The 12,792-nt window shown below is 39.4% G+C and overlaps 2 protein-coding genes across 31 annotated transcripts in view; one reads left to right on the forward strand and one right to left on the reverse strand.

Moving 5' to 3' along the window:
- Nucleotides 1–12,792, forward strand: part of LOC310706620 (uncharacterized protein) — a 447,399-nt gene that overhangs the window by 420,294 nt on the left and 14,313 nt on the right. For 18 of the 23 annotated variants that reach the window (XR_014525946.1, XR_014525947.1, XR_014525948.1 and 15 more), the window contains one exon: nt 3,048–3,240. Coding sequence is in view for 19 of the 23 variants with exons in the window: in XM_083502961.1 (XP_083359087.1) it covers nt 3,048–3,121 (74 nt within the window). In the remaining 4 variants the exon portion in view is untranslated. Of the gene's footprint in view, nt 1–3,047; nt 3,288–10,785; nt 10,846–10,874; nt 10,960–12,792 lie in introns of those variants that run through there. The other 5 variants (XM_083502962.1, XM_083502966.1, XM_083502950.1 and 2 more) reach the window with 3 other exon arrangements.
- Nucleotides 1–12,792, reverse strand: part of CTNNA3 (catenin alpha 3) — a 541,298-nt gene that overhangs the window by 23,153 nt on the left and 505,353 nt on the right. The window contains exon 16 of one of the 8 annotated variants that reach the window (XM_083502500.1): nt 11,033–11,170. The exons of the other annotated variants lie outside the window; for them this stretch is intronic. Within the exon in view, the coding sequence (XP_083358626.1) occupies nt 11,104–11,170 (67 nt within the window). The 3' untranslated portion in view covers nt 11,033–11,103. Of the gene's footprint in view, nt 1–11,032; nt 11,171–12,792 lie in introns of those variants that run through there. 8 annotated transcript variants of the gene reach the window in all.

Genomic DNA, 12,792 nt, shown 5'->3' on the forward strand with positions numbered 1-12,792 from the left:
CCTTCTCCAAATGTTGCCCCTTTTTTGTGCAGTGGATCACCAGTATCAGGGACCACAGGGGCAAAATCTAAGGAAGAGGGAGCCCATTCACAGGTTTTATCAAGCTACATAAGAACACATATAAAAATGGCTGTTGTGTTATGAGAGTCTGCATATGATCCTCTGTTAAATTCATATGTTCATTTTTCTATGTCAACATGCTGAAGGTACACTCTGTTTGCAGCTCACACTTATTTACCTTAAAGCAAATCCTACTGATTTCAATTGAATTTATTTCCAAATAAGTGAGTTTAGTAATGCACACCAACAGCGATTACAATTTGAACTATACTAAAATTATTTTAAGATCAGACATAGGAGGGAAATTAGTTCTTCATCTCAAGCACAAGGTAGCAAAATGAAACAGAAGATCAGTTTATATTAATCTGATTCCCTGGAGTGTCTAATACGCCTTTTGAAAACTGCAAAAACAAATATTTTTGCATTGATAATAATAAAAAGTGATTAGAAACAAATGAATGCTTTTCTCCTAATTTTTTAACATGAATGAGAATGAAAGAGAGCAATTCATGGCCTGCACAACATTTACAAACTCCTACTATGAGACGGGCAATCTCTGTCAGGTAGGAAGGAACCCTTCTAGAGAGAAGTAGCATTTTTGAAATAGAGCATTTATTCTGAAAGAATGAAGTGAAGTTATCTGGATTAAATAAATTATACACCTAAATGTAATTGAGCAATCAGCATGTTTATAACTGATGGTCTATAAACAGCTGACCTGCCTTTTTATCATCATGTTGCTTCTAATCTTGTTACTCACATGACTTCAGCAATTGCAAGAAAATGTTATTAGTGTGCCCTTTTGCTTTTAAATCTTTTTGGTCAACACTATTAAACTGTATTTATGACTGAGACAGTTGTAACATTGGATAATATAGATGTTACTGACCAGCTAACTTGCCACAGGATTCCCCCCACAGTATTTCAAGATGGCAATAGGGACCCTCCTGGAGGGATGTAAGGAGGGCATCATTTCCATTCTGCCATGGAATCATCTATTCTGCTACTTTTCAGCTTCCATTAAAAACATTAATGGATCTCACTATCAGCTATGGCTGAAACTTATGTGATTAATTACATAAATAAATGCAATACATTTCAACAGGGAACACAATGTAGAAAATAACACAATTATTTGTGTAATGTTTGCACACTAAAGAATCACGATAGTGAAGACTGCTTGTATTGGCTTCAGTGATTTCCATTCCTCATCATGGACAAACATTTGAACTGTGAGAATCTCCACTCTCATTCCCTTTTCTGATGGAATTTGCTACCATCCCTACTCACCTGTGAATGTGTAGTGTGAGATTTTTCAGAGTTAAGATAGCAAGTGTCACAATAATAATAATATAGTGCGCAAATATATTGCAGATGGCTTCTGGAAACCAAAGGCAATCCACAGGCTACAGTATAAATACATGCATGTATGTGTATAATGTTACTCAGTTAAACATTCAATTTGGTGAATTTAACAACAATTTAAATAACACGTCATCATAATGCTGGGAATTTCCCTGGGAAGAGGAATTGAGGGGACTTGGTGTTTCTAACAACTCTCAGCACCCTTAACAAACTACAGTTCCCAGGAATCTTTGGAGGAAGACATGGCTGTTTAAAGTGCTGTAAACTTTTGTGCAGATGGAGGAGCCTTTATGAAAAAGGTGTCATCCCACCTTTTATTTAACCTGTTGGGTTGTTGTTGTTGTTTAAGCCTTAGGATAGCTGGCTGCACTTCACTTCCCACAGCTAACTGTATAGAATTCAAAAATTTAAATTAATTGTTCCTGTGAGAAGGAGGAAGAGAACTGTTCCTGTGAGGAAAGCCCTTCCCTCCCTCTTGTCTGAAAATACTGAGCTCAACTTAGCTGCCTCAGAAGCCTGTAGGCAAGGGCAGTTTCAGTTTCATTAGGCATGCAAAAATGCCAGGGAGCGCTCTCTGCTCCACTTTGCTCAACTTCATTTGAGATATTGTGTTAACGAAAGCAAAATAGAAAGCAAACAAAATTAAGTTTTAATATTGTATCATAGCTGTCTGCCCTGAGGCTGAGATTCAAAGCTACATAGCAATTTAAAGCCAGAGGGGGCTGGGTAGAAGGAGAAGCGCACTGATTGGCCCCATGCTGGCCAAGTGACATTGCAAATCCATCACGCAAGAGTGTGACTCACACAGAGAAGCCAGGCCACAGGGCTTTGTTGGAGGATGCCACAACTCGGCCAATACACAGTCAGGAGAACTCGGGTGCGGTGGGAAAACAATTACTAAACGGGGCTGTTGCTCTGAGCTCATGTCTGCTGCTATTTCTAGGTTGTTTCCTCCAGGGTTTGCTTCCCAAATCATAACCCTCATGTTCTAAATCTTGTCTCTTTATTTTACTCCTCCCTCACTTTTAGCTGGTTATGCTTTTATTTTGATCACATTTACTTTTGCTCTGCAACTTCTAGTAATCTCCCTGTCTCAGTCTGTTTGTGGCTAATTCTACCCCATATTCTTTCCCCTTTCCAAGCTGCTGGGGTTAGCCTTCTTCTGTTGGGGTTCCCCTAGGTTCCCTATGAGTTGGAGTAAGTGGCACTTCTAAAAGGGGAGCACTGGTTGCTCTTTCCGACATAACTTCTCTTTCTACTCCCACATTCTGCTCTTCAGTGTGTGCTGCCTCCCTCACTAACCATCTTCCTTACTTATTCTCTTGCTCTTTTACCCTGTTCCCAACCCTAACCCTGCAGAAAGACATCTAATTAGACTTTAATTTGATTTTGACCTGTTTTTAGGAGGTGATTTAATTATTGTTTGATTTTATACCAATGTTATATACATGATGTTAGCCGCCCTGAGCCAGACTTTGGCCGGGGAGGGCGGGATAAAAAAAAAGTTTATTATTATTATTGTTATTATTCTTTAGTACTCATAAAGGATAAGGCTATCAATACCTATGCTCTACCTCCACTATCAGAGGCAGTATGCACTCAGCTTTGACTTCTTCCCACAGGCATTTCGCCGGTCACTGAGGACATTTGCTCTTGTGTTGATGATGCCTGCTTGAAGGGGAGGAACTGGCCATAGTGACCTCATGCTGATGTCGCCCACCTGGATGGGAGAGAAACTGGCTAGCATGCCCCTTGCATGCTGAAGGAGAGAGAGAAAAGACTGCTCTTCATGCCCACGTGTTGCCAGCCAGAAAGGTACCTTTGTGCCCTGGACCATACTTTACTATCCCAGCCTCACAAATGCAAGTATAATTTATATTGTTATTTATTCTTATATTCCACCATCCCTCCAAGGAGCTCAATGCAGCACATGTGATCTTTCCCCTCCCATTTTGTTTCCTCACAACAACCCTGTGAGGCAGGTTAACCTGAGGCAGTGACTGGCCCAAATCCTGGCAGTGACCTGCATGGCTGAGTGGGGATTTGAACCCTGGTTTCTCAGGTTTCAGAGCTTTAAATGTATGGCGTGGCTTTAACTAAAGTGTTGTGGTTGCTCATTTTAATTGTGAAGCTCTTCATAGCTTCCTGGCCTTGCCACATTTCTCCTGCCCTTAAAGTTAAACCTTCTAGCTCTCTGCAGCCTCCTAGCACCACATTTTCTGGAATGCTCATGGGAGCAAGAGTGCATCGTAAAAGCTTTATCCAACCCTCATTAATTGCCAAATAAAGATGGGGGGGGGGGAGTACCAGCTCTACTGAAAAATACAGAAAGCGATTATTATCTTCAATTGTGATACTACAGGGGGTGTGAATATTGTAAGTGGGTTGCTGAGTTCTGAACTTAATCTTTTTGGCTTTTAAGATCATTTTGTGGCTTTTCAATGTAAAACCCAGTATCAAAACTGCTTGTGCAATTTGCAAGAGACTTGGATATATGCTGTTACGTTTATTTATTTAGAATTAGATTTAATCCTTTGCATGCAAGTAAATTCTCTCTCTCAGCTGTCAAACTCAGCTCTAATAATAAGTTGGCTAAAGGAATGACAAGCCCAATCTGTTCAGCAAGAATTACAAAATTCTTTTCTGTGGTCTCTAGTCAGCCACAGAAAAATAAGATTATGTGAATCAGCTTCCAGTGTCATAGAGGCACAAGCAAACCCTGACATGGTATATTGATGTGTTTTGCAAATAATGCTAAAATAACATCAGCAACAAAATAATGTCAGTAAAGACAGATACCTAGGAAGCATAATTTTGCTAGAATAGAGCAAGAACAGCCTATGATCAAGTAAGTCATCTACTCCTGTACTGAAAGAATATCCAACAGGTGACTTTCTGCCTTCTTTTTAATAGCTAAGAGCACAAGTCAGCCCAGCACTTTGAAGTCCCACATATTTTAATGAGATAATTTAAATTCTACTCTTTAAATCTCTCGGATTGAAATCTGGGGGCCTTAATGGTGCACAGCTTTGGGCTGGACCATAACTTACGCTAGTTTCAATACTGCACACTCTACCTACCTATTTATCTATCTATCTAATTATAAGAAACAACTATCATTATATACAACCAATGTATACTGCCAACAAGAACACTAGTTTTCCTCTTTCCTTTTGCTTTATGGGGGGAAGTGCAGGTTTTGCAAGCTACAGCTTCGCTTTAATCAGCAGCTACTCTCTGATGCCCATCGTTGTTTCTGCCAATAATGCACCCTTGGAACAAGATTGCACTGTGATTATTGCCATTGGTGCTAATAGCACCTGCTGAACCGTCAATTTTATGCTTTGAAACAGGGATGGGGAACATGTGGCCCTCGTGATGTTGTGATCCCTCATCTTCTAGAGGGCCATGGGTTCCCAGGCCATATTATCAAACTAGAGTTTTTTAGGAAAGGAAAAGTCACAGTTGGTCCTGGTAACCCTTCATGGCTGAAAACACCTGAGGTTGGGGTTTTGTTTTGTTTTTTACCTATGTACCAAATTGGCCAGATTTTCATCCTCCCACTTAACTACACCAATATCTAATGAAAAGACGATCTAAACCAGGACAAGTAATCAATATATGGGAGATAAAGGGGAGCAAGAAAAGCATTAGAAAAATAAATTTTGCTGTTCCTAAGGCAGCTGATTTCATTTATAAGAATTTTAGTTATTTAACAGATTAACCCACCTTTCCACCACTCAGATTTTGAAGATGGCTAAGAAAAAGTTCCTTTCAGTCTCGGGGGATGGACTTCCACATCTACTCCTTCTCCTCTAGAACAAATCAAAGGACTCCCTCACCTTACCCCTGATGCCATGAGAGTGAACCAACACCTCTGCTCTTGCTCTCCAATTATGAGCTCCCCACCCTAGTTCAAGGACACAACAGATAATAGGAGGAGATCAGGACAGCTCCCATCACACAGCTTTTGCTCAGGCAGCTGCCACAATGGCAGTGAGAATCTTAATTGGTTATAGTATTCCAGTCCCCCCAATACTTTTATTATGAGCTTGCATCTGAAGGCAGCCCTGTATCGAAAAATTTTCAATGTCTGATCTTTCACAATTTTTTAATGTGCTGTAAGCTGCCCAGAGTAGCTGGGGAAGCCCAGCCAGATGGGTGGGGAATAAATAACAATTATTATTATTATTATTATTATTATTATTATTATTATTATTATTCAGTCCTTTCCTCTAATCTTAAATTCTCAAGCTTTCTTGAGCCCACTTCTTATGTTCTCCTGGTAATGTGGGGTTGGACAAGCCTGCAGAAATTGCCTACTTGCACAGCTAGCTGGTTCTAAGAAGTGCCACCCGCAAGGTTTAGGTGAATCTTAAGCATCCCACACCACCTTCACACTCCTAAATTTAGATATTTAATCCCCGGTGTTCAGTACATTGGTTCAAGCCAGTAAGGTGGCAGTAAGATGTTAACTGCGTGTGGTGTGACTTGAGCCTGAGTAGAACCATACATGGAACTCGCTTAAAAGATTTTTTGAAGTCTAAAGTCTTTTGCCCACTTACCTGGAAGTAAGCCCCACTGAACTCAATCGGACTTGTTTCTGAGTAGATAGGTTTGTTGTTAAAACAATATAGACTTCCAGCAAACCTGAGTTCTCCTTGTTTACTAACCAGCTTACTCACTTTGGGTAAGTTGACTAAATAGGCTAAACTCATTTCCAAGGGTGTGGATACCACCTACAGCATATAGGCATAAATCTTTTCTGAAAGAGCAAGTTCAGTTTAGAACTAAGCTCAAACAAAAAAAGCACAATTTGGATGAGTGTCAGAATTATGTTTAAACCCCGCTGCAAGAACAAGTTCGAAAACTTCCTAAAATACTTCCCTCGTTCATAAATCCACAGTTAGCAACTGAAATGGAACAAAATAAAAACAAATAAATTGCAGGATAGGTAATGTAATTAACCGCACAGTGAAGGAGTCGCGTGAATTTGCATTTGATATGTTCTTGGAACATCTGTTATGCAATAGTGACAGGTGTTTATTAATATGGATGTCTAATCACATTTCTAGGTCGCTAATGCCTCAGTAACTCATCTTTCAAATATGTATATCTTTCATTATACATTACAATCACTTATCAAAATATTTTACATTTATCTTTTGCATATGACTACTTCTGACCTATCAGGAAAATGTGTTTCTATTGAAGGTTAATGCACTGTTTTAATTTAATCATTTGATATGACAAAATTTAATAATATAGATAAAGGGTACCATACATTAGTTCTGCTTGTGTCCATAGAGCCCAGTGGCTAGAGGGGTTGCCTATGCTCAGTGATTAATATTCTTGTCTGCATTGTGGTGTAGTAGTTAGAATTGTAGGCTAGGAGCTGGGATACCGGGTTTCAAATCTTCACTTGACCATGAAGCTCATTGTGTGGGTGACCTTGGATCACCCACCTAATCTATGTCATAAGGAGGCAGAGAACCATGTACGTTACCTTGAACTCCTTGGAAGAAAGGTGGGGTATAAATGAAATTATCATCATAAGCAGCCCCAGAAACTTTAGATAGCACCATGTAGGGGGTAGTGTGAATTGACAAATAAATTTGCATAACAACTGACAATTGTGCACATTCATATGAAGAATGTGTACAAACTTACATTCATATGAAGAATGTGTACAAACTTAAAGTATCATAAGACAATTTACTCAATACTCAGCCAAGATGGATAAACCCCAACTAATGCAAATTTATCTGAAATGTTTTGTATGTTGCCTGTGTAATATGAATAGCCTCCACATCAATTTTAGACTTTTCCCAGGCAATATGCAAAATGCCTAGGCAGAGAAAATGCACAAAATCCCCTGTCCTGTGCTGTTAGCTTAGGCACATTCTCCATTTCTTTGTGTCAATGTACACATTCTCTGTTGAATTTGTACATGCAACAAATACTCGCACAGCTGAGGCACACCCATGTGTGCACACACCACTGAACCCTATGAACATACAGGAATATTATACTACACAGAGGCATAGTGCAGGCATAAGGTTTTCCAAAAGATTGGGTTTTTTTAAAAAAAATAACTTTACTACTTGTGACTCATCAAGTTTAGGCATTCTTGTGGGATTCTAGGTGCTTGATAAATTCCACCCCTGCCCCCAATCTCTGCCTTGTTGGGCAAACAGCAAAGGCCTACTAATTCTCCGGCAGGCAACAATCTGGTGGGCTGTGTTTAGCTTGGTGCATGACAACAAGTTGTGCAGGCAGGCTCGCTTTAGAATATAAATAATAGACGATGCTATTTGGTATGCAAAAAAAAATCAATTTAAAATAAATGTACTGTATCTGAAACAAAATATGCCAGAATTCATTTAGTGGAACTACATACAGATGGCCTCCCTGTCCTTAATAAATTATCAGGGCACAGATCCAAAGAAGTGATTTGCGCGGACAGCCTGTGCCTTGTATCATGCCGCAGTTCCCATAGCCAAAGAGGTTGGCTGCTTTTTAAAATTAACCAACTGCTTATCTCTCCAGCTGTGGAAACCACTCTTTGTGGCTCCGTAAGTTTTAATTCAAAATCCTCATACTCTTTAGCTTTACTCCTCAGTTACGTTCTGGGACTTTATGGCAAACCCCATTGAAAAAGTAGTAAGTTCACCCTTGCTGCGCTCTTTAGAACCTTGGAAGGAAGGTCATCTTGACATCTCTGTGTGGGACAGAGTGCTGATTATTTCTATCTCTTACTCTGATGCCCTGTCAAACAACTCTGACCCCATGCACTGGCACTAGGAATCCTGCTGCAATATGACACAATGGAGCCAGTGCACTGCAAACAGCATTTGATGCTCCTCTTTGGGAATTCAAATATATTTTCAATCATCCAGACCTTTTCAGGGAAAGGCGGACACCAGAGAGTGAATATACACACCAATGTCATTGTATTCAATTGTCTTCTTCAATTCACATGTGCTTTTTAATTTTAAATCATTATTTTTTAATAAAATAAATGTTAGAATTTAGATCAAAATTCTTTTAATTTAGAAAATAAATCTAACAAGTCATGAGGTGGTGGAAGACTTTGTCCAACAGGTTATACTATAATAGGGTCAACTCCCAACTATAATTCACTGCATCTATTTCCAGTGTTTAGCTACTGCTAAACATTGTGCAAAAATGCAACTCCCATTAGCCAATGGCCAGGAATAATGGAAGTTGTAATTCAGCAAACATCTGGAGGGCAAAAAGTTCTCCACTGGTGCATAAGGGGATTCCAAGAATGACAGACGTACCCCCCCCCAAAAAAAAACCCCACCCACAATCCTACACAGCAGCATTCCACACTGCAACATTTTGTTGCAGGTCAGTAGTTCAAAAAGATAAGATATACAGAAGGTATATTTCTTAAGTCAGGTAGTACTACTACTATTAAACTGATACACATTAAATCTAGCAGACACAGGGATCTGGAGCAATGTAGAGAACACAGTTTTTTGTATTAGGGATAGTTGGAGGAGGGAAAAAATTGCCCAACAGTTCCTGTCCACTCATTATTTCTACTTCTATTTACACATGAAAATGTTTATTCCCACTAGGATTAGAACACAGATGTTGTAAGTGACCAGTTTAAATAGCCAGCAATCATTTAGATGATGTCTGGACCATTCAATATGATGAAATGTAAAGGCAAGATAGACACAAAACATTTTCTGTCCCTGTGAGAAACAATCAACCAAACAACTGCCTCGTGAAAAGGTCACACATTCCCCATTTTGTTTTATAGGAACAATGTTGTAATGGACAGCTGCTCTAGGGCCACCTAGGCAGAAGACTTCAATCAAATAAAAAGAGACTTTAGAGCCACTAAATTAAGAAGGAATGGGTTTCTGTCGTTGGAACACTGTTCTGCACTAACACTATCAAAATAACTCAGCCAGCATCTCTCAAGTGAGGGAAACTATCCGCCTATTGTATCCCCCAGCAGCCTTATAAAAACAACAACAATGCTCATCAAGATAACAGTCCATTATCAGGATAATCTCACCCATGATGTACAATAGCAAGGGCGAATCTGTAGTCTTCCAGCTCGCATCAGCACCAGCAACATCTGGAAGGCCACAGGTTCCCCATCCCTGTTGTAGAGAGCATTTTTAGATTAAATTTCCTCCCCACTTTCCTTTCCCCTCAGCTCTGTTTGAAATTATGTTTAATACTCAGCTAAGGTAGAACTGATATATTTCCCAAAGAGGCAAAAGCACTGGTTATGGGCATAGGTAAATATATTAAAAAGATAAGCAAATTTAGGAAGTAGGCTGCTTTGAAAACACTAGGGCATACTGTAATCATGCATAGGATTGTACTGTTAAACATAGCCTTTGCCTAGCATTAAAAATGAAAGAACTAAAAGAAATGAGAGAGAAATGTAGGCACTGATTGTATTGTTAATTGGCTACTCTCTTCGTTCTTGTACTTGATTCATCTGTAGGACATCAAATATCTCCTGACAACACCTGACATCCCTAGTGGCATAATTTTGTTTGGAAGCTAAGGTCAATCCAGTATATTTACATAAGTGAACCTAAGCAAATTGACATTCTCAATCCTGTTTATCAAGATGCAAACCAAATAATCCCTTGTTCTATTTACTTGTTTACTTTGCTTTGTACATAACATTTATTTCAATTATGCATGTTAAACTGAGATCATGAATAGAAATAGAAAGTAGGAAACTAGGTTAGGGTGTCCCCACACCAGCTTAGCAGGTTTTGTGGTTGGACATCAGATGTTTCACCAACAACACCTGTTTCAATACATGAAAGATTTAACACAAGAGGGAGGTTAGGATACTTTCAAGAATGGAGAACCAGGGGTTTAATTTCATACCACAATTAGACCCATCCTCAAACATGAAGAACAAACAGAATGCAATATAGACCTCTTCCATTTCACTTTATCCAGAGGAGAACCTACCTGAATAGGTTAGAACATAACCAAAGGTGAAACAGAGAAAGAACTGTTTTTGAAACATTAATAAAGAAAGAGGCCGAGGGATAGCTCTTCACTAATATTTGTAAAATAGTAGTTCAGCAAAACAAATGCAATTCCTCTGCAATGTAAAAAGGACAGGCAAAGGATGTCCAACAAGAAATTCCATAATAAGTTTGCCAATTAGAATAATAAAATCATAGAATTGTATAGTTGGAAGAGACCCTGAGAGTCATCTAATCCAAGCCCCTGCAAGCCAGGGTACATTCTGAGCTTTGGCCTGCCTGACCTTCCTACAACTGTAGGCTACTTCGTGATTTCTACTTTGTTCCATTTCTTACACATTCCCTTCTTTCTTCTCAGCTCATCTATATGTTCCTTATGCAGGCACACCGTTTTTCTTAGGTGCTTCTCACTCTTCTTTCTTTCTTGTTGGAATTGTGTGGATTCAGTATTTCACCTTTAAGAAACTCCCGTCCATCTCAGACGTCCATTCTCTTTGGGTATTTCGGACAAAGGGACCTCACCCAGTAGTTCTGTAAGCTTCATTTCTGAAATCAGTCTTCTTAAAGTCTAGAGTGCGTGCGCAACTGTACTTAATTTTACCTTGCCGGTGTATAATGAATCCCAAGAGGACGTGATCACTTCCTCCCAAGATTCCCTGTACTTCCACTTTATAGATTAGTTTCTTCTTGTAGGTGAGGACCAGGTCAAAGAGAGATTACCCCCTTGATGCTTCTTCCACATTCTGCGAAATGAAGAAGGCAATTGAGGAATTTGTTGGACCTTACATTCTTGCCGAGTGTGTGTCCCAACAGATAACCAGGGTAATTTAAGTCCCCTATGACTACTATATCTTTCCTTTTTGAATGTTTGGTAATCTTGCACCACTCAGATTGGGGTGGTGTACAACAGTATAAAGGCTCATTTCAACTATGTTTTTTAATTCCCCAATAGCCATGCAGGTTATATCTTCAAGAGGGAAGACTTTGACTTCTTTGTTTTGGTTTATAGCTCTAAAAAAAATTTATCCAAGTATACAAAGTGTGCGTTAAACTAATGCATTTTCTCAGTCCTGTGTGATCCAGATGGTACATCTACTAGGAAATTCTCTTCTTGCTCCGTTTCATACCTGCTGCTTTTGGAATTCCACTCTTCAGGACTGCAGCCCCCAACACTACTCTACCATCTGCCTTCACCATTGACATGATTGTACACTGTTTAGGGAAGCTTTTAATGTTTGATGTATCATAGTATTTTAATATTCTTTTGGAAGCCGCCCAGAGTGGCTGGGGAAGCCCAGCCAGATGGGCAGGGTATAAATAATAAATTATTATTATTATTATTATTATTATTATTATTATTATTATTATTATTATTATTTGCTTCTGTTTATTTTCCTGAGAATAATCCATATGGCTTATGCAGAATAAAGTGAACAAGCTTTTATTTTCTTGGTCCAGCTTACTTATGAAAGTCACAATTTAAATGAAAAGTATATTACTAAGTTAATTGCACAATTCTCATTGACATCAATGGAACTTTTTTACCAATTTAGCTGGAGCCAACCTCTTATGTCCAACTAAAAGATTATATTTATATATTTCTCCATTGATTGGGAGTACTTGATTTGCATGTTCCCTTGTTGTAAGGACCTGTTAATATGGATCAGAGAGAGCAGGTAATAAAAGTTTTGGCAGGCATTTATTTAATCCTATGTATAAGAGGCCAGGAGGGACACGGGTGGCACTGTGGTCTAAGTCACTGAGCCTAGCTTGCCGATCAGAAGGTCGGCAGTTTGAATCCCGCAACTGGGTGAGCTCCCGTTGCTCGGTCCCTGCTCCTGCCAACCATGCAGTTCGAAAGCACATCAAAGTGCAATTAGATAAATAGGTACCACTCCAGCGGGAAGGTAAATGGTGTTTCCGTGCACTGCTCTAGTTCCGCCAGAAGCAGCTTAGTCATGCTGGCCACATGACCCGGAAAAACTGTCAGCGGACAAACATCAGCTCCCTCGGCCAGTAAACCGAGGTGAGCGCCGCAACCCCAGAGTTGTTCATGACTGGACTTAACGGTGGGGTCCTTTACTTTTTTTATGAGAGGCCAGTGAAAGTCAGTGTTTGCTTGGTAAAATGAACAGTGGCTGTGAACTGCACTCCATTTCATTTCTAAGTCTGCCTTAGTTAGTTACAGTTACAGTTACAGTTACAGTTACAGTTACAGTTACAGTACCAGTAGTAGGGAGATTCAAAGTCTTCCTGTGCCAAAGGGTTTTTGAGGAAGCATCCTGATACTATTGTTTTAAAGTGCAAATTTCAAAATATAATGGCAGATAAGGGTGGGATTTTGTTTGTTTTAAACAAGAGCTTA

Source organism: Podarcis liolepis (assembly GCF_965112155.1).
Source record: "Podarcis liolepis genome assembly, chromosome: 5".
Lineage (NCBI taxonomy): Eukaryota > Metazoa > Chordata > Lepidosauria > Squamata > Lacertidae > Podarcis > Podarcis liolepis.